General features: G+C 42.9%; 1 protein-coding gene across 1 annotated transcript in view; it reads right to left on the bottom strand.

The window, feature by feature from the left end:
- Positions 1-26,178, bottom strand: part of LOC146834664 (DBIRD complex subunit ZNF326-like) — a 228,115-nt gene that overhangs the window by 181,573 nt on the left and 20,364 nt on the right. Inside the window, exons 2-4 of the mRNA XM_085602152.1 lie at positions 7,631-7,727; positions 4,116-4,521; positions 2,658-2,847 (exon numbers count right to left, since the gene is read on the bottom strand). Coding sequence (XP_085458278.1) covers positions 2,658-2,847; positions 4,116-4,521; positions 7,631-7,725 — 691 coding nt within the window. The 5' untranslated portion in view covers positions 7,726-7,727. The remainder of the gene's footprint in view (positions 1-2,657; positions 2,848-4,115; positions 4,522-7,630; positions 7,728-26,178) is intronic.

The raw sequence follows: 26,178 nt of genomic DNA, 5'->3' as shown, positions 1-26,178 counted from the left end.
TTTTCTTTTTTTGAAAACATTTACTTGAAAGCAAATCACAGCTATTGGTCTACTGACCCAAACAGGCCACAAGCCAAGAGACTGTGGCCAATTGTACAAGGTCGCAACCTGCAAATACCTTCATGAATATGGACTACGTAGGTCGAATTACGACCCAATATGATTTTGTATTTTGTGAACCAACTTAACAGAACATAGGTCGATTCGTAAAATCAAAAAAAATGATTAGATAATAGTCAGAATGCCATTTGCAACCACTTTTATTGGATCGGTTCTTTGCACAGAAGGCCCTAGATCTCTTGTACAATCAATCACGTGAGAGCTTCACTAATACTTTGGGAAGGGTACAGCCAAATATGGACCTGGAGTGCAAATATAATATTTAGGTTTTGCTCACTTTCATGAACAATGCAATGAATAAACAAAAGGGCAATGATTAAACTATGCAGAGTTGTTTTGGACAGCCATTAGCAAAATGCACTGCCATATTTTCAGAGAAAACTCAGTTTTGCTCATGCAACATCTGGTAGGGCTTACTGACATTTGCTCTGCTTTCACTTGTGCTTCATCTAGGAGCACACTGATATTGTTAATGATTGTTAACATTCTGCTGTTCTGAGTATGCCAAATCTGACGGACCCCATACTGTGCGGCTGGACCCCATACTGTGCGGCTGGACCCCATACTGCGACTGGACCACTAGTGCACACAACTTATCTGCTACTGTGCTGCTATCACATGGGACCAAGTAATGATGCGGACAGTATCACAGCTCAACATACTGCCATCACATGGAACACACTGTTTTGCTTCTTTCAAAGGTTGTACTTTCTTTATAATAAAGAGGTAACATAGCTCATTCTGTCCATGTGTTCAGATCGTATCTGGTGAATTTTGACAACACAGTACTACTGCACTCTCAGTACATGTAGGTACAGAAATTTGTATTTGGCTACAATGTTTTTAGCTTTTGCCTTCCTTGTTTGGGTCTGACCGCTCTACAACGACAACTGAGAACCTACCACCTATTTATCTAACATGTTTGTGTGTACAGGGCTCGATTTTCAAAAAACACTGACATTAAGCTCTCTGGACATTTTTTGTTGGGCAGTGTTCTTGGGGTAGGTTGGTTAGTTTAGGCAAAGTGATCACCGGCCTTTATCCCTAACTAAACATGCCCATCTACTTATCACTTGGGACTGGATGTACTTATATAGAGGTTGCAATTAATGGGTGCAAATGGAGTACAGGTTATTTGTGACATTCGCCATTTAGTAGAGTTGCAAAATCTAAATTTTCAGAAGTCGGGGAATGTTTAGCATAATAATATTGAAAAGGAAGGTTACTATTTGCAATAAAAGGGATGGGTCCTTCAAGGAACAGCAGACAACTATACCTGTATTTCTAAAACAGGAAACTTTTAAAGCTATCCTATTCCTTAAAAGGAACGATTGCAGCACCTGAGTGGGCCCAACAATTCCTAAAGGGAAAGATGTCCAACGTGGAAAAACCAGCGAACACCTCTTTCAGGAATGGTCACATTTTCAATAGTTTGCAAATACAATCGCAGTCACAAATCACTCGCAGGAAATCACATCCACAATGGACAAGGAAGCTTGCAGGCAACCCACTATCTTGATTATCCATGCATAGTGTCACACATGAGCACCCACTACCCTGTACAAAACCAAGTCAAACACAAGCAAAGCAGTCACTTACTTTGTCACACATAAGGACCACACATTTTAGGAGGCTGGACAGAACTTTTTAGGGCACATCTTTATCATGCTTCTCTTTCAAAGGTACATTTTCTCCATGTTAGTATTTGGGTTCAGTTTCATTAATATGACTGTATAGCACATCTGAATAAGTTATCTAGTCACCTATTTATACATACCATATTTCTGCCGAAGGCTCACTAGTTGTCCATACTGTTTATACATATCCACTTTTGAGTGCCAAATCGCAAATTAATATGAGGTGAAAACTATATGTTATAAAATTATGGTGAAGATTAAACACCGTCTTAGAATTTACTCATGTAGCAAGGACTGAGACCAGAAAACAAGCAAACAGCTCTGAGTCTCTCAGAAGAATTAATACACATTACACTGTGACCTGTCTTGTTGCAGTAGTTCTATTCCTCCATCCAAAGCACTACAAGTCTTGGTGCACATGTAGTGTGTTAATAAGTAATTCGGGGTATTTTTACCCGAACTCCAGTTACGGGGAGGGGGCTACATCACCATCTATCAAGATGTTGATCACATCTGCCGTCCTTGCACGTCCTTTATGTAAAAGCGGGGACAAAAAACCACAACCCAAGCGACCAATCTCATTGTTCAAATACGGCCTGGTCTTGCATTATAGCCTCTAAGAATTGACTAGGATTATTTACATAATCTATGGACAATTGCCACACGCAATATGTACATACATACATATACACACACATTATATATGATTTATAGTGTGCTCATCACCCGTGAGGGTATTCAGGCGCTGTCCATAGGCACATTAAGTGATGTGCCCAGAATCTCAGGATGAGGACACACACACCCCTACATTTATAGGGGGGACTACCAATTCTTAGCAACCCAGATATTCAACACCTCATACTACAGTACCCAGCAAAATAAAATAGGGTATAAACGTACCAACTTTTTTGCTGCTCGCATTGTTGCTGACGTTGTTTGCACCTTGTTTCGCCAGTTTTGCTTTCTTGCCTGTTTGAGCAGGTTTATCACCAGGTGGATTACCCTTTCTCTTCATTCCTCTCCCAGCAGCTCCACCTCTGAACTGGTTATTGAACCCGGGTCTAAACACACCTCCAAATTCCCCCATTTGCTGTAAAATGTTTAGAAATCAACAGTTAGCAGCTAATTGACATAAATCAGGCTTCAAGTTAAAAAAAATTCAAAGATTTGAGCACTGGACTTCTCAAAATCTAGCACTGCGGTGAGCCGAGATTTTTTTAAGCAATATGTATTGTAAACTATTTCTAATTTTTTTTTTTAACTGTTGTGGGGTAAAATTTACAAAGAATGCACGCCTTAGATGCTTACAATTTAGGAGCCTATGAAATCAAATATGCAGTATACCTTGAAAACTCGACATCTAAAAAGGCCATACTTATTCTTTAATCCATTGACTAACTTTGATATGGGTTCGGTGCCCACTTTATTTTACAATGTAATTTGGTTAGCATGCACTCTTATGGTGGAATTGGGTGACAGAATTACATTATTACTCTCTACATCCAAGGTTTTAACTGTGAGAACAAAGTCCACCAGACAACGCTGGATTAGAACAATATTAATATTTTAGCATGCACTCTATAAAAGGCACAACTTGTGTGACTAAACTCACAAGTTTGGATGCAAACCAAGGAAAATAAATTGCAAGAATACCTCCAGTCAGTGATTGTGTTTAGAAACACATTCACATGCTTAAGATACAAAGCCAAAACAAATGTACATTTCAGAAAAGCTGCAAAACTGTACAGAAGAAATTTTTCAGAATGTACACTAGGCACATTCCTGCTAACAATATTGCAGATCTGACAACACTAAAACATATTTAACAGTTAAGTACTTGGAAATCATGGTACTAACATTCTACTTTGAATTAGGGTTAGCTTAAATTGAAATAAATTTGTGGTGCTGATGCTCACTAAATCATCAGTCCACCATATGGTAAAACAGTGTTCCAAGAGTTCAGAACGGAGGCACTAGTAAACAGATACTGCCTTTCCTTTTTGGCAACCAGAAATTAGACCTTTAATTCACACAGAACTTCAAAAGGTTTTTGTAACAACTGATCTGTCGTTACAACAGCCTCCCACTTAGCTAGATACTCAACCCCTCTGGACCACATTGTTTATGTACAAATTTGACCAACAAGATGAATCTTGTCACTTCAATTTGTTTTGTACTTAAAAACAAGGCATACTGTTTTCAAAGTTAGAATCTAGAAGAAGATTTGCTTATGCTTTAAGCCCCTTCAAAATATACCAAGTTTAAAAACAGTACATTCCATTTTTTAAAGTTCTGGTCTTTAAAGGATATGTTTTAAAGTGACTATAGTAAAAGAATCTGAAAAGATTCTGTACTTACTCCACGGCCACGACCTCTGCCCGATGGCGGTCCTCCAAAAGCATCAAAGCTTCTGCCTCCAAATGCACCTTCGGGATAAGCAGGCATTCCTCTCCCCCGGGAGCCTGCAGGCGCAGGCTTCATTTGGGATGAAGAAAAACTGCCGTAGGAAGAGTAACTTTCTCTTCCTCTGTCATCCATTAACCCAGGTCTCATTTGTGAACGCGAGTAAGGTGCGTCCCAGCTAGACCCGCCCTGGTTTCTACCTCCGAAAGAGTCAACGCTATTCCGGTAGGAGTTCTTATATCCATCATCAAAACTATCTTCGAAGTGGCTTTGTTCGGGTTCATTATAACCATAGCCAGATCTGAAAAGATCTCGCCCACCCTGTGAAGACCTGGAGTCATAAGACTCATAAGGTCCAAACCTAGAAAAATTGCAGTGGGGGAAAAAAAAAAAGTAAGCTTACTGGCATCATAACATTTTAAATGCAAATTGTTAGCTCATTTTCAACTACATTGAGTTAAATATATTATTGTAAACAATGATTATGCACATCTTGGAGGAGGGCTGGGAATTTCACCTACAACTATAATGTCAAAACTAACAGTAGTCAACAAGTATCTCTTTAAACATAGCTATAGTAAAAGTACTTAAATGGCCTTAAGGAGGCCACAAACAGCATTTAGGCACAGCCCTCGCGCCTGAAAACGTGACCTTATAAAAGGAGATTAGCATTTAAAAAAAAAATGTTTGGGCTGAACCTCCCCAGGTGTAAATTCCATGTAAAATACAAGTGTCTTGCTTTTGGAGAGTACAGCCTGAAAGTGGATACTGTTAACATGCACTGAAAGAGTAACAGGAAAAATAAAATTCAGCTTAGTGGTCTTATCATACAACAGGAGTTGTCCTTGAAGTTGTGTTTTCAGGTTAGAATAGTTATCAATATAAAAACCTCCCCTTTATGAAAAATATTACAGTAAATGTAGAAAACTACAATTCTTGAGACCAATTAGCTAATTTTAAAGTACAAGCTAAGGAATGCAGAACGGATCAGAAAATATTGTGCTACATTAAACGGAAAATGACGAACTTGAACACAGATCTTTAGTTTCCGATAACGTCTAATGAGCTTAAACAGTGCAGACTATTTAGAATAGGCAAAGGCAGTAGGTTAGGCCTTATCATGCCTGCATCTTTTATTTACTTTTTGCGAATATAGGAAATATAAATTTGAAGTGAAAAAAGAAAAGAAAAAAAATAAGAGAAAAGAGGTAAGCCTACACAAAGGGCCAACTCACGAAGTGGATTACTTTTTAAGGCGAATGCACATAAGCGAACAATCACAATCAAGCAGAGTAGAGAGAATCATTAGCTGAAGTGGGATTATCCAGTTACTGTGTGGTGTATGCAGAGTTGGGCAGAAGCAAAATGTGAGAGATACTCTAACAGAATCTGTTAAGAGGGCTGACCAAAACCTCCAGTAGGTTTGAGTGTATTTTACTATGAAATCTATATGGGAAAAACAGGAGGCTGGCGAAATAGCTAAAGCAGTCTGTACGTCACATCTAACAAAATGCTAGCCAGTGGGATTACAGCAACAGCACAATATAGTAAGAGCTGGTTTTAATAAGTCCACTCGTTCTCTATCAGTCTGGCAAAGTGTTACTAATGTACAACAGCAGACCATCAAACTAAGCACCCTCCAGAACTGTTATCTGATTATTTATATTCCATGTCGGGAAACTCAAATCCTGGTCCATCTGGAGCAGGGTATTGGCCACCTGCCTGAATTGCAGGAAGGAATTTAACTAACCAATACCAACATTTACTGAATTTTGATTTGATACAAGGATTAGAGAATGTATGAAATTTAAGTGCTTCTAATCAATTTTTATAGATGTGTTTCTTGAAGGGGTTCTTGGGCAGTTGTAACCTGGGGATCAAGCACCGCAACTGAGACTATTTGTGATTTGTACCTTACTACCAAATTGGATGTTAGGAATTTATCTAATCAATTCTCCATTACTCAAGCAATATCCGTCAGAATTGCAGTGGCATTAAAATTCTAGATGCAACAATCTGCTCATACAGGGCTAACAGCCACTAGCGCATGTTACCAACACTACACAAAAAATGTATACATCTCATAAGAAGGGCATTCCAGCCCACAGAGTTTACGACAGCGAGTGTGGCACTGTATGCACACACCATTTCAACACCAAATATTCAGAACGGAGGCAGGGATCTAAAAGAGCTGAGGGGCTTTTAGTCTCCGGTAAAGAAATCACACAACTATATCCAAATACAAACTATAGCTCAAATGCTTCCATGAGTTTCATGAAAACTTGTCAAATACGCCTGTAACTGAATTAATGATAACGTAAAAGGTCTGCAATGACTTGGCTGGATTCATAAGCTTGTACTTTTAAATGTAACCATTGAAAGAAATTCCCACCCCCCATGTTTTAAGGAACTGGTACAGTACACTTCTCCAAGTCTCCAAGAACACATCCATTTGTGAGCAAAAAAAAAATTTAATCCAGTCATTGATATATATTTGTGACAACTGAGGCTTTATAAGAAAATACAAAAAACCTTACGACTAAGAGGAATACTTGTGTACAGGTCTAACTTGAACCATAAATGGAAAAGAGCTATATAATAGTATTCGCATGAGGTGCCAGGGTTTTAAAGGGTCTCTGTCATTTTTATTAATTAGTTTTTCTAATGAATTGCATGTTGTCAATGTACAAGGGCTGGTAAGCAATACAGCAGCAACAAATATGTTAAAAATGTTCCTGCTACAGAGCATATTCCAACCAACCTCATGAACTCCCTCAGCTATACGGAGCGGTGGGGAGAAAAAAAGTAGACACTTTCCATCTTGTACCTAGATAAACATTGACCCAAATTATCAACTAATCTGTATGGTAACAATTAGTATCCTGTAAGCTTGCATATATAGGCACCAACATGCAGGTTTCCATTTAAAGCCGAAGTTGTACCTCACACTGGAATAACTCAATTAACTCCATGCAATCAGAATGACAGATAAGATTTAAATATATACTTAAGATGCTAACTTTAGAACACTGAAAGTCCTGTTTTCCAAGTTTGCTATAACAGGTTTATGAACAACTGTGCAAAGGTTCCCCTAGAGGCAAAGTTTGTTGAGTTTGAAAGTATCTGTACTATATATAAAATCGAGGACCACTTGTAAATACTTAGGCAAGCAAGGTAAATGCATTAGAGGGGCCATTCAGTGAAAGTATTAAGCGCCCCTTATTTAATCATACATCCTCAACAAGAAGGGTTCTACAATGTTCTTTTGTTTGATACAGTCTGTTTGGGTTTTAGACTCTGTTGCAATAGCATTCACCACACTTCCCCCTAATTGCAGATTCCATTTCTGAACACAGTTACGGTTACATATATATATATAGTGTAAATGATTCAAACACAAGTCAGACTACACTGGGAGACTAACTGTCTAAGGGCTTAAAAATACATACAGGATACTAAAATATATGTACCTGTCACCATTATTTTCCACGCCATAAGATGCATTTGGGAAGTTCGAAGATTGATTTTGGCCTCCTTGGGCTCCATGGCTGTAGTCACGCTGCATTGCTAAAATAAAACACATTAAATATAGGTAAACAACTGCAGAGACCGGCTATAGTCTTCTCAGGGTTCAGTCTAGCTCCCCGAGCTGGCTTATACATGCTGTGTTTAACCAGTAATGTTAAACAGAACTGTGTCACTGCAATACCATATGGGCACTGAGGAGGGTCACTACTGAAGCTTTGATAATGTGTTTTTACTTACCGATAACCTCCATCAGCCGATTAAGGTCCTTTTACTATATAAAACCCCACCCATCCACCGCTATGTCCGTTAGTAACAAGACCAGACACACTCAAAGCCGAAGGGAGGGAACAGGACTGGGACGAGGAGGACCTTAATCGGGGTAATGAAGATCATTAACATTACCCCCCCACCCCACGTAGGTCCTCCTCGTCCCAGTCCTTACATAAATGAAGATCTCACATGGAAAAGACACCAAGAAAAAGCAGGACACCAAGGATCCATGCAGAATACAAAGCGTAATCAAAAACAAGATTAAGACAGCAGCGTTCAAAACGCCAACAGCAAAATTGTGTACAGAGGCATTTAACACATCGAGGCTATAATGCATGATAAATGTATGATGCGTCTGACAGGTAGCCGTCCTACAAATCGCCGGGATGGAAACGCCAGCCTCCTCCACCTAGGAAGCTGACACAGACAGAGTTGAATGCCCCTGTACCGGAGGAGCCAGACCCACCAACTTCTAGGACTGGCAAACCACCAAACGCACCCATTAATTGATGGTGGAGGTAAACACTTTCTTACCCGTAGCCACACCACTATGGAACACAAATAGTGCAGGGAAAAGACAAAAACCAGGAGTATGTTGGAGGTAAACCCTTTCAAGATGCCGAAATAGCAGCCCACTGAGCAGCCTAAGTAGATGGGGAAAAGTTTTACAAAACACCATCCCTGTGAAACAAAATATACCGGCATTAAAAATAACATGAATATCAAAAAGTAGAGTCTGAAGAAAACTCCCAAAATACCAAACCCAGAGGATGACTTGTAAAATCTTTTTCTTTTAACCATTTTTTACTAGTATTCAAACACCGTTCTTATGGCAGAAGTGCTACTTTTCCCAAAACAGTCCAGGAAACACATTTTCTACTAAAACACCATCTGCTGCTCCATCTGTTTTGGCCCCCGCTCTGGGCAGCCGCATCACAAATCACTGGTGCCAAATTCATTGCTCCAGAGGATCTTTCTATTGGCAAGCATCAGGTAGCAAATTGTTTTGGGTTGCCTTGGGCTGTTCCGGGTTGCGGCAGGTTTCGGCAGCGCACATTGATGCACACTGGTTGCTTCATAGTGGGCGCATTTCAAACTTTTATCGAGTAATCCCTTGGTGGGGTGACTGTCTCAGCCTAAGATCAGTGTGGATTTTCAACTCTTAACTGCTAACGCCTGTGGTTCACATAGGGGTCTCCTGGTCACGGTTTTCCATTCCCAAGTGAGCTGCGGGGTTTGAACATGTGACAGGACATGGGTCGCCCTAGCTCTCTGGTTGGTGGTGCCTTCAATCCCTCAAACTGCTGCGGTTGAGGCAGCCTTGATGCTCCATGGAGTTTACGGCCATCAGTAGAGGCGGGTAGCCCGATATAGTACAAAAATCTCTACTACAGAAGGTTGGTTGGATTGAGATGAGATAAGGCAAGACTGCTTTGTTTTTACTCCTGTGCTATGCGATTATTATGGTTCTCTCTTCAAACTTCTCCCCCGTTTACCTTCACTCCAAGTGGCCCTTTCAAGCCATTACAATATAACAATGGATAAGGCAACTAAAATGAAGAACAATTTGGTTAATTAAGGCATATCCACAGATTTAGTTGGATCTGTGAGGAAGGATAATGTGACCGCCTTACCTTTAATATGCTTGATAAGGAGTTTTTTTGCTAAGCACTTCAACCTCCGTTCCAACTCCTTGCCCGAACAAAACTTGAGATTACACGGCTTAACTGAGGTTGGTACAGATGACTCTCCCACTTAGGTTTATTTGGGGAAATTCCTGGCTAGTAATTTAGAGAAGGGTCCCAGACTTCCATCTTCCGCGTGCCTGTTTCTCAGTATCTTTAGAGGAAAGAGGTTTCAAGAGGTGTGGGGCTCAGTCTGAATTCTCCAGGACTGGGCTGTCCCTCCTCAGCACTTGAGTCACTGAGTCGATTGACTGTTTTCTTATCAGGCTGCAGTGTCTGCATCATTCAACTTACAAACTCTGCAGCCTCTTTCCTTTTGGATATTATTGTATAGTAATGTAAAAGACCTTGCAAGGAATCCTGGAGACTCTGGGGGTTGATCGCTCTAATAACGCCCTTAGTTCCAATCATCTGATGTAAATCTATTTGAAGATATGCAAAGTTAATAATTGCCTGCATACTTTAAGGAGTCCTGTGGGGGCTAATTTGGAAGCCAGGAGTGCTCAGGGCTCTGACCTACCCTCCACGATCTGTGCTTGAGAGGGGGAGTTGTCCAATTCGGTTTAGATCTCTAAATACACTATACTGGTTAGGAAAGGTCCTGATGTCTATGGATGCTTGAAATGTACTTCTAATTATTATCTGTCGGAGAGGTTGTAAGAGAGGTAGGAAGCTAGGAGGGAGATTAAGTCATAAGGATATTTTGAAGATCAAAGCTGTTCAGTCGCAGGTGAATGCTGAGGCTTAATAGTCGCTGCCCCTTTGTAGGGCCACTACAGGTGCCAGGAGTGACTGAGCCACCAAAGCAGGGTAACAAACAGGAAGTTAAGTGAGAGCCCCTAAGAGTGCAGAAATAAACACAAAAAGAGAGCCAAAGAGTGTAAGAAAATCAGTGAGGCAATAGAAAAAAAAAAAAAAAAAAAAAAGGAGGCCATAATAATTAAAGCCCTGCTCTATCAACACTACTTTGGTGCTGGAGACACGTACATTGCTGTTGGATATTGTACATTAAGGGCAAGAAAGATAGAAAATCGAAAAATCTGAATCGGTCTGACTGTTTAACAGCGTTTGAACAAATCCCTTCATTGTCCGGGAACTCGGCAGATAACTTAGTCCATGTATGTTTTCTGCCCGGTGAGGTGGGGAGGGAACTAAAATAGATTTAATCCCTCCCTTGATTGCTAGCATAGTGGTTTAGACCGAACAAGATAAATGAGATTAGGGCGGGAATGAAGATCCCATTAAAATGTGGTTGTACGGCAAGAGATTCCAGCCCTACTCCCAATCTTAGTTCCCATAGAGGTAGCCTCGAATCAGTGGGACTTTATCTCACCTCATTTTATATATGGGGGACCTCCAGGGGGTTTTAGCCAGGGTGTTGGGGTGGCCCCTCAGTACCTGGAGAACCTGAGCACTGTAATTAGGAATTACAGGGCTTTAGAGTATTCAGATCCTTTCCATCGAATTACATTAAATTATCAGTTCACCCCTTTGCTGCATTTTCAGGACATGCAAGACAGGGAATACTGGGTAAATGATGCATAGAATGGAGAGTACTCTCACAACCCGAGAATCCTAAAATGGAATTTTCACAGGTTTTACTGACATATGAAAGTTGGTAACCGTAATGAAAAACTGAGTCAGTATCATAGAGTCTTGGCTGCGAGTGCAAAAACCATTAAGGGCAATGTGACTGTCAACAGTGCAGGTAACAAACAGGGTAAGCGTAAAGCTTCACGGCGTGTTGACCCTAATCTCCACTGGTAGCAAAATAAAATCTAGGGAGGTAATCTCCCTTTCAATTGCAATACAAACCATAGCAGCTAAGCTATGGGTGAAGCGGAATGTTTAAAGGCAGTTTCTACTGATAAATGTTTATATACATGAAGAGCAAAAGTATAGAATGAATAACTGGGTTGACACCTTTAATTGCGCCTTCCAGAAAGTGATAGGGAAATTTTTGAAAGCTATGCTAATTCTGGCTGGGGATTTTAATGTCCGCCTGTACCAGAATTATTTAGATGAAATGTTGCAGGAGATCCTAGTATACTATAATATAATATACCGATTGCCTCTTTTCCTGGAGGCACAACTAGTAAAGAGTCATGGGCTTTGTGCAATGGGTTAGCACACAATGCCTTCTGTGTTTGAATTGTCATTTTGAGAAGGAAATCCCGGCTACCCAAACTTTTCATTTTGGCTCACATGGCTGCCTGATTTACTATACCTTTGTCCCAGCGTGACAGTTTGGGTACTATCTAGATTTAAAAATTTTGGATTTTCAGGGAAGCGACCACTGGGCTCCCTCTGCCACTTTATGTTTTGAGCAACTGCTGGAGGCTGAAAGGGTCTTTACCCTTGGGCATGAGCTTCCTGTAAAGACTTACGACTCGTCTGGATCCCATCCAACACCATCTAGCTAAATTCCGGGTATCAGACTGTTTTGATGTGCTGTTTGAGTCAATCCAAGATAAAGCCGTTTGGTACAATAGGGTTTTAGAAAATGTGCCATTATGTATTCGAGCAAATGTGATTTATTACAGAATGTCAGGAAAGGACAGTAATGTAGGATGATTTGACGTTTGCTAGAGCTTGAAATTAGAGCTTGAAATTCCGTCAGAGGAAGACAACAAGTTAGTACAAGCAAAGCACTAAGAATTTTCAGGGGACGATCTTAAGTGCCTAAGGAGGCAGTATAGGCAATTGTTCAGAGAGAAAAAAACTGCATTGTACTATAAACACAGGTCAGATATGTTAGTGATAATTGAGCATGGGACCAAACAGCTTGCTGGAAAAAAGGTGAATAAACTCAGTAATGTTCAGGCCAACTCAGAATTGTGGTGTCTAAATATGGGTTTGGTTTGCGATTGTTCTCGGCCAAAGAGATCAAGTTGACAATCACCATAAGTTAACTAGGGCTGAGGGACCGGATAACATACGTGCAGTGATGATCAAGGTAAATAGCGACTGGTGTGCAAGGATGTATGCTCACTTGTTTTGTTGGATAGCTACAACATGGTCCTATCCACCCTCATGGAAAGGCTCAGTAGTGAAGCCTGTAGGAAAGTGCCCAATTTTTATTCGACAGTATAACCCACGCGCACACACACATACTTTTTCCTGGTTATCTGAAGGAATTTTGACAGAAGTGCACTGGGTTAATGCTATCCAGGTCTCGTTCCCCAAAGTGTACAATTGTTCCCCCAAATTTCCAATACCTTTAGCATGGAGGGTAAAGAGGGTCCTCTAGGGCTGCAGCATGCATTGTGCCACCCTAAGGGACCTCTCAGCACCAACATGCAACCTGCCATTACAGGCTGCGTGTCTTGGTGCAGAGAAAAGTGAAAACATGACCTGGCACACATCCCCATTTGCCATGCTTGCAGACACTGCATGCCGTATAGGTAAGCCACATCTACAGCAAGCTTTACAGCCCTAAGGCAGGGAACACTATAGTACATGTGTGGACATATCTGCATGAGCAGGTATGCCCCTGTGCTGCTTAAGTCAATTCTTAGATATCACAAGTGAACGGGAAGTGTACATGTGCTGGAAACTGTTAAAAACCAGTTAACCAGCTACATGACGGCTTCACTGAAATCAATGTTGTTTGGTATCAATAAACCCACACTGATTCCAGTGAGGGCTTTATTAATACATGCTGCCCAAAGGAACCTTAGAGGTACCCACTGAAAACCTACCAGTCTAGTGTGCTGGATGACTGGTGTAGACCAGCCTGCCACCACAGGCAAGATTCTGACCCCACTGCAGGTGAGCGCTACGAGGGCAGAAACAATGCCTGCTCTGGCTGTAGGTGTTGTCACCTCCTACAAGCAGGACGACTAAGTAGTCAGCTTATCAAAGCAGGGGGCTTCAAAGGCCTCAGCTGCCTTTGATATGTGACCGTGGCTTCCCCAGACAGGGGAAATAACTCCCTCCCCTGGGCCCATTCGGCATCAGGACAAGTAAGAAACTACATATGCATGAAGGTGTGGTGCACTACCAGGCCACACCCCTAAGGTAAACGGCCCGATGTGCCTCCCTTTGAAGAAATTCCACCATCTTCGTGATGGAAGAATTGGGAACTCTAGGACATGGTTATGCCCACTTCCCATAGGAGGTGATAATATAGGGGTGTAGTGATCTCATAGTTAAGTAGCCTTGTCTGCTGTCCCCCAACAACTGAGCCAAAGACGACTCGTCCTGCAGATGCTCTGCCAACAAAAGCTTGGGAGGACAGCCAGCATTTTAACGAGCAAAAAAGCATCTTCCGTGGAGCTGCAGAGCTGCTTTACTGCACCCTGCAGGCACCCACGAAGGACCAAGAGGACTCTGGACAGTTTGAGCCAGCAGAGATTGCACAGTTTGCCAATGTTTGCTCCCTGCCTAATTAGCTGCAATTTTATTTAACTTTTTTCATTTATCCGTGTGAGAAAGTGCCTTTTTTTGCATGGTTAGCATCCCACATTTTGCCTGGTTTTCATGTGGTTTCAATTGTAGTGCACAGTGTCCCTGCCAACTAGGTCTCCTTTGCCAGTGCTTCTCCCCTAAAACTAAATCCCCTGCCAACTAGGTCCCCTTTGCCAGTGCTTCTCCCCTAAAACTAAATCCCCAACTGGAACTTCTTCCCCCTAAACGTCTCTAGAGCATGGTACCCAGAGTACCTAGGGCCTGGGACCTGAAGAAGGTCCCCTCGGAATCCTTCTCCCCAGTCACTGGGACCATGCCACTGCCCTTGCATGCCCCTGGGAGGGAGGGAGGAAATGACAAAGACGACATCGCACCCAGCACTGCCTGAAGGCATATAGGTCACCCCTCTAGCAAGCCTCACAGCTCTAAGGCAGGGTGCACTTCACCACTGGTGAGGTCATATCTGCCGGAGCAGATATGCCCCTACAATTTGGGATCCATTCATTAATATTATAAGTGCCAGAGAAGCCATATCGTACATGGACTGGAAACTCGACAGCTCGAGTTCCACATCACCACGATGGCTTCACTGAACCCAGTAGCATTTGGTACCAAACTACTTCTCTCAAAGATCCACACTGATGCCAATGTGGAATTTATTGTACCATGTACCCGAAGGCACCACAAAGGTGCCCTCTGAAAGCCTACCAACCCTAGTGTGATCAAAGACATCCAGCCACCAATAGACATGTTTTTGGACCCCTGGGTAGAGCCCCTCTACTCTCTGGGACCAGAAACAATGCATTCTAGGCAGAGGTGTTGCACCTCCTCCCCCAGGAAGGGCGAAGGTTCAAAGAGGGAAACTTCGAAGGCATGCAACCTTAGTAATGCGACCCCCAGCCTATGTTGCTAGCAGCAGATGGAAGCACCTGCTGTAAACCCCCACTTTGGGTGAAAAAAACAGCAGGAAAACTTAGAAGAACATGTGTGCCCACCTCTGCCAACTCCACTCCTAAGGTGAGTAAGGCATGGTGAGGCACATCTTTCAGTTCCCACCATCTTGAAGAGGAGGGGACACCATCCAATCAAGGTTAGGTCCATGCCCCCTTCCACAGGAGGATGGCATAATAGAGGGTGTAGTCACCCCCGGTAAGGAGTCTCTTGGCCCTACCTGCTATCCCCCTAAATTTTGTATTTAGGTGGCTCACCCAGACCTGGAAACTTGATCTGCAACGAACTACGAAGAAAGAAGACATCCCTGCAGAAGAAGCCAGAAGAAAACAACTGCCTTGGCGCCAGCCATACCAGCCTGTCTCCAGCTTCAACGAACCTGCGACCTGTCTTGCAGCCAGCGACCTCTAAAACCCCTTGGAGGACTGCTACCTTCAACAAGGCAGATCTGCGACTCGTGCCCACTGTGCACCCGACCAACGCCAGAGTCTGAGTGGTCCAACTGCCCAATGAACGCTCCCCAGCAACCAGGACTCTCAATCCAGCATTGGCCCACCTTGGCAGATCCCCACAACAGTGCCTGCAGAGTGAATCTGAAATGCCCCCATCTCTGAACTCTGCACCCGGCAAATCCCATGCCGCTGGTGGTGCAGTGTTGGCACTTACCTGACCCTTGCCCACTGCTGACCTTTGGTCCCGAAGACTGCTACTCTAAGTTGTATGATTACCAGATTAACCGCAAACCTGTTTTCCCCATAGGCCAACATTGAACTGTGCTGAAAGTTTTCCAAGTGTCGATTTTTCTAAGTGAAAATTATTTTTGATTAAAAACGTACTTACCTTATTGTGAAGATCTAGGTTTTAAAATAAGTTACAAACAAAAGGATAATTTTCTAAAATAGGTCTGGATCTCCTTCTTGAGTCGTATGTCCATTATTGGTCACCGCTGTTCAATAAATGTCTTACACTCCTCTGATTAGGCCCAAGGCTGCTTGCCCACACTACCATTACTAGAGCACTTCTGAGGAACCCCTGGACTCCGGGCACGGTATTACCACCTAGTGGCAATATCATATACAGAGCCAGCTTCCTAAAATCCGCAATTAAGATTTTACCGTACTAAGTTTCATTTGGACACAGTGCACTTTTTGGTAGCCTTCCCGCACCAATGCAAAGCGCGGAGAAGCGTTGATTTCACTTCATAATGCCAAGGGGTTTTGGCTGTTCTCCATGCGCATGTCAAGCACGGGGGAGAATACAAACAAGCTCCATAGGCGTCAAGTGCTTTATTTTGTAATCTATCAAAGACACTGATGGCATGCAGACCATTTTCTTGAGGAAGTTGGCCATTGTTTTCTTCTTCGCGGCCTGTTTCTAATGGAATTCAGCATGCGTAGCCGTTTACTTGGCAACGTAATGCCTACTAGGTGCGTTTGTTACCCGGAAAGGTAGACAGTGCTTAGTTTTCACTAAGGGAGAGTTCTTTTCTTGAACAACAAGGGTAACACATGAGAACTAGAAAATAAATAGGAAAAATTAGCTAATGTATTTATAAAACAAGCATTTACAATGCAATGGTCTCGGCATTGGTAAAATTAGAGCTATTGGCATTGCTCATGACATTATTTTTGTTTATCTTTTTGATTTTAAAACATTTAAAGAAACGGCATTGTCATGAGCAATGCCAATAGCTCTAACTTCAACAATGCCGAGACCGTTGCATTGTAAATGCTTGTTACAGGACGGTTTCCAATTATGCTGGTGTTCGGTTCAGCCTACTACCTAAAAGTCGCACACTTTCAGTACAATTGTGTTTGTATTGCTTTTTGTAAAATAAAAATTAAAAGTTATTCTGAGACATTCCCAGACTTTGTAAAACTGGGCTCAGAAAAGCTGACTATGTGAATTTAGCTTGCCAATTCTCTTGCAGAAGGGGGTGGTGGAGCTGATTTTACTGAGACCTGATACCATTACCAACCAACACGTTTCTATAGTTGAGCACTTGCAAAGGAATGCGAAGGCAGCACTTTCATGTAAAGGAAGCCCCACTGCGGTCTTGAAAAGTTAGTAACTGCACAATTCAGAATTCGCTTACTTCAATATTCATGTTCTGTTGAGAGAATCCAGTTCTCAGTTAAAGTCTTCCATTATAAACAATTTGCGAAAATTACAAACACGATCTGAAAAGCATTCCACCCTGCGAATTTCATCCGCTTGCAGATTAATTTGTTACCAAAAAATATATATAAAAATTAAATAAGTAAAATAAATGGCGTATCCCAGACTCTCCTATTGTATGATCTGGACTCGGCACTGTGTAACACAGAACTGAATTAACTAATGCATATTTTGCTGGACAATTACACGCTCGCCTCTTTACAGACACACTAATTCAGTAAATTCATTTACATGATAAGCAAATAAGTAGGATTCCAAAATGGTTCCAAATTGACTGTACACAAATGGATTTTGTCTGGACATCGTTGAAAAACGAACCCTCAAATATCCTTTTCTTCACATAAAATCCATATGAGATTGCAGCGGTCATCACAGGGAGGCTACTGGATGCAGGGCCACCAATGCACAAAATCAATTCAATATAGGAAGCGGGGAGCTTCACTTACAGTGCATCTCGGCTGACCGCCTCATAAGCTTAACAGCTACGCTGGGTGCATTTAAAGCAACAAATAACAAAACATAGCACGTTCGTGCCTTGATGCTGTGGTGAAAACTGCAGATGAAGGGGCCTGATGTGAAGAAACACGAGGACATATTTGTATTCTGCTGCCCATCCACCAGAATGGTTTTTCGCTCATTTATTGCTCTAACCCTGCAGTAAACATTGTGCGATATTAACCGCAGCTGCTTGCAACGTCACGAACAGGACACAACATGTTTTCCTGTCAAATGGTGGCTTTTTGTGGCTGATTAAGGCTAGGGTTACATAGACACTGCCTTAGGTGAGAAACTGCTTAACATTTTTCTCATGGTTATTGGAGCACATGTTTTGCTTACGCCTCGTATATTATCGGGAATGTTTCGTCTCCATTTGTTAAACATGCACGTCACTCTTTCGTGGTAAACGGTGCCTGTTCCTTACAGAACATAACAGAGCCCAAAACTGAAACACTTGGAGTGAGATGTACAAAGAACGAGGTATAAAAGACTTTATTGTATCATTAGATAAAACCTTTGCAAAATGAACAAGCAACGGACGAAGGGGGAGCGGACGACCACACGATCAAGGCAGCGTCCTTTTCGGATTCGGGGGCGTGTTTTGCTGTTGTCTCCTCCCTGAGACTTTTCGCAAAAAACACGCCCCCGATCCGAAAAGGACGGGGCAGGATTGGAGTGACGGGACCTCTTCTCCAATGGCTGGCCAGCATTTACGAGGCCAGCCAATGGAGAACGGGGCAGAAGAGGGGCGGGTTCAAGCCCCTCTTCTCCCAAGTCATTAAATCTCCGGACTTCCGGTCTGCCGACCGGATGGTCCCGAGACCTAAAGATGGTGAGGAGAGTAAGTATTAAGGAGAATGGTGAGTATGGAAGTCCAAGCAACTGTACAGGAGACAATTAGACATGCTTTGGGCAAAAAAGATAGGCGAAATGTGGATGAGGAGGAATATTTTTTCGTATCTGATGAGGAAGACCTGAATAGAAAGTGCCTCAAGAAAGACATATGCAAGCTCAAAAAATTCACTTACAATGTCGAGCTAGATTTCATCAGGATGAGCTATTTTTAGGGATTCCTCGCCCGTTCTGGCAAGCTGACAACAGGTGTTCTGCTTGCTCACTAAGTGAATGAGCAATAAAGATGCCCAAGTCAATTGGTCTTCCTACATTTATTTTTCTTTCTGTGACTGATGTTAGAGTATTTTGTCAAGTGAACTGTGTGACAATCAAACTGTGCAAAGCATGTGAAATAAAAGGCTGTAAGATGTCAGTCTTTTTTTCTAACACAACACTGAAATAGCTAATAAGTGAACTGTTTAAACATTTCAAATATATTTCACTAGTTATGAAGACACATTTTTGTAATTCTGTGGTGAAAGAATATTTATTCAGCAACTAATTAGAGCACTTTACTGAGTGATATGCAAATGTTTTTTTTTGTTGCTGAAACCTAATTTCCAAACATTGTGTATGCGCTATTAGCAGTAAAACAACATGTTAGTGGGAACTTGGTTGGCCATTTCAATGGAAGATATGCCATCTGTAAATAACAGTGCACTATCATATCATGCTTTAGTAATAAGTTTATGAAAAGTGAGTTTTTAAAGATGATCTGGGAAGTATTACGGCTCCTACCCAGATGATAAAGCTATTAGTGAACTAAGAGGCAAGCCAGGAATCATGTCTACCCTATACATGGGCTTGATTCTTGTTATACATGGAGCAAACATATAGTCTAGTAAATAAAAAGTTTGTGTACAGCAGAAATAGTTTACTTGCATATCTGAAGGTGCTTGCTTATGTGATATAAAAAACAAGCCTTTGCAATGCAATAGATCTTGCATTTACGAGAGTTTAATGCTATTGCCTATGGCAATAGCTCAAACTCTTGTAAACGCAAGACCTATTTCACTTCAAAGAAGCAGCGGCAATTGTCCAGGGCTGCTTGACAGCGAATGCACGTATGGTGTGCTGAATGTAAGGAAAGCACGTCGTGTCTGCAGTAGGATTAACACATTAAAGAAAATAGCGCTTACAGACTAAATAGGACATACCATGTCACAACTGAAGTAAAAGGGCCAGTCGCCATCGGAGGTTACAAATGAAGACAAGGCAGTACTAAGGAGGGACTAACAACCCTATTACCAAATCAGAAGCCAGCATTCACGAAGGGCAATGATACAAGCCAATGAAAAAAGTAGGGAGAGTGGGCGGGACTTCAAGTACAATACTCCAATACAACAAGCCTCGCAGAGCAGTGCATGCGCTGCCCAGGTTCAACCTAAAAACGGCTCCATAAGACAAAATATTTGCCTAGGATCACACAATGAGACCAGTTCACAGGTCAAGTACATTACAGTACAGTCGAGTAGATTGTTCAAGTTACTAGACCTGCAGGTTTAGTAACATGTTTATTATTTTTCGAGCCCTGTTATGGATGGTTCATCCAATGAGCAAGGACCCCAAAAGGGCTCACAGATAACAAGTATCCGAAGCGGTACACAGAAAGGTCAGTTTCACACAGACTAGTATATCCCAAAGAGGAGTTGGAGATGCAAAGAGAAAGATCGAATGAATATCTAGAGGAGTATATTCTAGATTTTGCATACAAGGATGGGTTGGATGAGGAACGTGAGAAGTAGTAAACAGTATGAAAGTTATGACAACAGTAGTTGATCCGTTTGTGGGAAAAAGGAATTTGACGCAAGGGATATTAGACATCCCAGGGGCAAAGACTGGTGACCTTTGAACCATGCGCCAGAATACATTAAGGGCAGATTATGTAAATCCTTGGAAAAGGGAGGAAAGAAATATAAATGTAGGCAGAATGTTCCAGGCCTATAATAGATGAGAAGGTTACATCCTGGGCCCCTTAAAGATTTTTGGTGCTGTTGAAGAAGCCTGCTAGAGGGTCCTGATTTGGATCTCACACTGTTAAGGAGGTGGTGTCAGCAAGCTTTTTTTTTTTTTTTTTTAGGCAACACAAACGCAGGCCTTTTGGCAGTGAGAAGACGCTGCTTATGTGTATTTACCCGAAGCCAAGTGAGTTGGCTAGAAATGAGTCAGTAAGGACGCAAAACACTTGCTATTCGGGGAAGGGATGGTGAAGTTCCTAACCGAATATTTGAAAACAATCACGAGTTTAGACAAGGCACAGTATTCTATGCACAGCGTATTCTGAAACAGTAGTTTTTATGTCAGGACTGATAGGAGAGGACACCCTTCCGACCAAACAAATTATAGAACCCATTATCAAAATTAAACATACTAAGGGTATGGCTCCTACAAAAGACACCATGGAGGAAAACAATTTTAACCCCAGAGGGGCAGAGGACGAGTTCGAAGTAACAGAGGAAAGGGGACTAAAGGGGATTGTTTCTGGTTTAATCCCAACAAGTGTGGGAGAAAGGCTGAGAAATTCCAAGAAGCAATGAGAGTCAATACCAAATGATACATGAGTGTTACTATCAATAGAAGGCTAATGAATAGAGTTCAATTCGGAACTGTACCAGTTGAGGGAACTAAATGAGTTGGACTTCCAGAGAAAATGGGAGAATGTAATTCAAGAGCAAATGTTGCAAATGCTACAGAAGAATGCGGCAGTGAGGTAGTAGACAAGAAAAAGAAATTTGTAAGCACTAGATTCCTAGTGGAAAACAAGGTCATGGGTTGGAGGCCAGTGAAAAAATGTAGGAAAGTTGAATCACTACGTGACGTAACAACATTTCAAAATGGAAGGATTTCATTTGCTGCAGGATTTACTTCAGAATTTGGATTGGATGGTGAAATTGGATCTCAATGATGCATATTTCACGATTACCATAGCAAAGGAGAATCGGGGATATTTACAGTTCAGATGGAAGCGACCTTTGTATCAGTTCCAAAGTCTCCCATGCAGTCTGTCGGCAGCTCCTTGGTGTTTCACAAAAGTGCTAAGACCAGTTGCAGGTTTTTTAAGAGAAAGGGGAATAAGAACGATTAGTTACTTGGTTTATATATTGAATCAAAATGCAGACGAGTTAAATAGAGGAACTGGATATGGTAATGAGCTTAATTCAGACTAAGTTGTGTGATAAACTTAGACAAACCGCTTAGGATACCAACTCAGACAACAGAGATTCTAGGTTTTGTGGTGGACACAGTGGTAAATCAGTTACAGTTATCAGAAAAGAAAGCGAGAAGATAAGGCAAGAGGTGAACTCGTCAAAGAAGGAAATAGTGAAATTGGGGGAGTAGGCTTGGGTGATTGGCCTTTTATCGTCATCAACTCAAGCAGTTTTCCGGGGCTATTACATTAGAGGTCCCTTCAGCGTTTAAAGACTCGTGGTCTAGCGAAGGGTTTGCGACACAGACAAGGTGTTTCTGAGCAAGGATGCGAGGGAGGATTTAGTATAGTGGAAGGAAAATTTGGAAGCCTGGAATGGTAGGGCTACAATTGGGATCAAAGACAGAATTTATTTTAGGGACCTATGCAAGAGATCTAGGTTGGGGAGCTGCTCGCTTAGATCAGTAAACAGGTGGAGTTTGGACACTAGTAGAGAAGAAAGAGCATATACATTGTTTGGAGATAAAAGCAGGTTTGTTTGCACCTCACAGTTCCAGGAAAAATTTGAGGGAGATCTTGGTGCTCTTAAAGATGGACAATCTGACAGAAGTAGCATATAAACTTATTGGTAGGAAGCATGTCAAAGAGCTTGACCAAATTAGCAAAAGAAATGCAGGAGTTTTGCTTGGAGAACAAAATAGATCTGAAAGCAGAGTATTTGTCTGGAAATCAAAATGTGATAGAAGATTAGAATTCAAGAAACATGCTAGATTACAGCGATTGCAAACCGAGAGGATCATTTTCAAGATTTAGATGCTGATGGGACCTTTGGAAATAGACCCGTTTGCTTCCAGACTGACTTTACAGATGCCAAGTTATGTCAGTAGACCAGATCCGGGAGCAGTGGTGGTAGATGCTTTTATGCAGGATTGGAGGGAAATTAGATGCTATGCACTTCCCCCATTCTCAAAGATTCAGAGAGTGTTGGTACAGGTGAGGTGACAGATGTCAGCTAGTACTAGTTACTACTTTTTGGAAAACTCAGCCATGTTTTCCAACAGTGATGAATTAGCCATAGAGGAACCGTATTTGATAATGTCATACAAAGGTCTTTTATTAGGCATAGAGTAAGGAGCACCCTTTGGTAGAGTCCAGTTCAGTCAACCTTCTAGTTTGGAGGATATCCAGCATTCAGGGAAGAATCACATGGCTAGTAAATTCAGCTTCAAGATTGCTCAATGAGTCATGGGCTTTAGGTACAAGGAAGAGGTATAGAGGAGCATGGAAGGTATGGTTACAGTGGTGCCTGGAAAGGGACTTGGATCACGTGGAAGCAGATGATGTAAAGGTGCCAAATTGTTTAGAAGACTTATTTGAGAAAGGGATGCCATATATGACTGTCAATTGCTACAGATTGGCTGTAGCAGCTGGTCATTCTTTACAGCAAGAGATTCTTTGGAGCAGGGGTTTCGTGAGGGCCATTGTGAGAAAGTGCCATCTTTCTTGCATGGTATGCCCCCACTTTTTGCTAAATTGCTGACTGTACTTCGATTGAGTGTACCCTGGGTTCCTGCCAATCAGGTGCCCAGGGCCTATGTTCCTTCCTTAAACCACACAAACTCCAAATTGGCAAACCCTAGCCACATGTCAGCCCCTAGTAAATGGTACCCTAGGTACCCAGGGCCTTGTGACCAGGGAAGGCCTCTAAGGGCTGCAGCACTCATTGTGCCACCCTCAGAGGCCCTGTACCCTTACACACACACACTGCCCTTGCAGGCTGAGTGTCTGGGTGCAGGACAAAACAAAGAGTCGACATGGCACACATCCCTGTGTACCATGCCCATCACCTACACTGCCAAGGCATATGTCAGTCACCCCTCTAGCTGGGTGCATTACGCCTATGGTGTGGGCACAGGAGCAGGAGCCCTGTGCCCCTACAGTACCCGGGTCCATTCCTGGGCACTGTAAGTGCAGTGCTGCCATTTAAGAATACATGGTGCTGAGAGCTTGTCAAACACGAGCTCCACAGCACCATATTGGCAACACTGAAGCCTGGGAAGTTTGGTATCAAACTTCTCAGCACATTGAACCCACACTGATGCCAGTGTGGGATTTAATGTACTAAGCACCCCAGAGGGCATCTTAGAAGATGCCCCCTTACAGCTAACTTGCAATCCACGTCTGCTCTGAGGCTGCCCAGGCTGCCACACAGCAGACACGTTGCTGGACCCCTGGGTGGGAGAGCCCCTGCTCTCCCGGGCCTGCAACAATGCACATCCTGGGTGAGGTGAGAAATCTCCTCCCCCAGGATGAGCAAAGGGAAGCTTCAAAGGCATGCCGCCAGTTGGAGTTTCCCCAGGCCACTGCAACCCCCCACTCTGGCGGGAAGCTTGGCCGGAAACCCCATACAAGGACAGGGGATGTGCCAGCCTGCCCACCCCACCCCTCAGGTGGGGGAGGCGAGGTGAAGCACATCTCCGGGCTCTCGCCATCTTGAAGATGGGAAGCCCTACCCTATCAGGATTAGGCTACTGCCCCCCTCCCACAGGAGAGAGGCAGGATAGGGGGTGTACCCACCCCAGGACAAGGACCCATTGGTCCCTGGCCTTCACCTACCTGTAACGCCCCTAAATCTAGTATTTAGGGGCCCCCTGAACCTTCCTTCCGCAGATTCCAGATAGAAAAACGACAAGAAGAGCAAGAAGAACAAAGACCTGCCCTGCAGCTGCTAAAAAGAGAAGAAGACACCATCTGCTTTGGCCCCAGCCCTACCGGCCTGTCGACTCTCGAACCTGCACCAGCGCGGCATCCCACGTGGCCAGCAACCTCACCAACCCCGGAGGACCTGGCTACCCTTTAGCTCTAAGCCCCTGGGACTCCCACGAGTAGAGGCTCTACTCAAGAAACCTACTTGCTATCCCTGGCACCAGCCCGGGACCGCGGACCCAACACACTCTGCACCAGCCAAGCCTGGCCAGTGCCGGAGTGGACCAAGACCCTGAGGACGACCCCACGGCGACTGTGACCCCGAGTCCGGCACCCAAGGACCCCCCTCGACATCCCGGAAGAAGCCTGCAGCCTCAGAACCAAGTGCCACCCCAGCCGCGATCAACCAGAGGGTAAGATTCCCGACGTCAAAAGGCACCCCTGCACCCGGCGCCCTGCGACCCCCTGTGCCCAATCCCGGGGTACCCACCTAACCTACAACTACCCAACTTACCTCTCGAAGTGGTGGTGGCACCTGAAACATCCTCGTCCCCGAGCCTGCAGCCTCTTTCCAAACCGGAACATTCCCATTGATTTCCATTGAGCGCCCTAAGGCTCAAAAGCACCCTGCACCCAGCCGCCCGAGTGGCCCTGGCAGTGCCCTCTCTACTCTAACCTACTTCCCCACTTGCCCTGAGTAAGTGACCAGGAGCCCAGCTCCCACAGCCGCGTGGCTTGCCAGACAGCAGCCACCAACCAAGGCCCCCCTATCCCTCATAGGATAACATTGGGCCCAACTCTCTCTGCACCCGGCCGTCCTGAAACCGCTGAGGGTGAACCAACTGTACTTACCTGACACTGGGGGACCCCTGAGTCCATGCCCGGAATTTCAACATTACCAGTCGAGTACTTACCCTTAAACCGCTAACTTCATTTTCCTCATAGGGTAACATTGACTGGCTTTTTCTTCAAAAATCTTCTAAGTGTGAACTTTTCAAAACTGCAAAAATTCACCAAAAATCAGCCAAGTGACAAAAACGAATTTACTCACCTGCTCCTAGGTGAACTCCCAGTGCTGGATCTTGGTGCCCAGCCCTGACTCTGAAAAGTGTTCACAACTATACTTACTTCTAACTCATTTTTCTCCCATAGGAAACCATTGTCTGCTTTTCTGTGAAATTTCTTCTAAGTGTCTACTTTTGCAAATTTGAAATATTCTTTTAAAATCGTACCATTTCTGCAAACGAAATTACTTACCTGCTTTTGATAAGGACCCCAGTCCTGGGTCTAGGCACCCAGTCCTGGATTACTAAAGTAACGATAAAGTACTCTACCTGCAATTTGAATTTCTTGCCATAGAGATCCATTGAATGTTTTCTGTGAAATATTTTCTAAGTGCTAACTTTTGAAATAGCTAAATATTATCTAAAAATCATTACAGTTATTAAGTCGACCTTCCTCACTTGATTCTGAATACTGACCCCAGGCTGGTTCTAGGATCCAGACCTGGAATTCCAAAAGTAATCTGAAAAGTAATTTATTACAAATAACCTGAATTTACCATTGAGCTCAATGCATTGTTATGTTTAGGAAATAGGATTGTTTATTGCAACCAACTGTGACTGTTTTACAAATTTATTGCTTGAAACAAAAGTATTTATATTCAACCTCTCATTCTGAGAAAGTATATTTTTACCCCCTTGTGGTTCTAAAAATAAAACAAGCATATATTTTATATATACAAATCATT

The sequence above is a fragment of the Triturus cristatus genome, chromosome 4_2 (assembly GCF_964204655.1).
Source record: "Triturus cristatus chromosome 4_2, aTriCri1.1, whole genome shotgun sequence".
Lineage (NCBI taxonomy): Eukaryota > Metazoa > Chordata > Amphibia > Caudata > Salamandridae > Triturus > Triturus cristatus.
The sequence above is the reverse complement of the archived record's forward strand: the minus strand, read 5'-3'. Positions and strand labels throughout refer to the sequence as shown.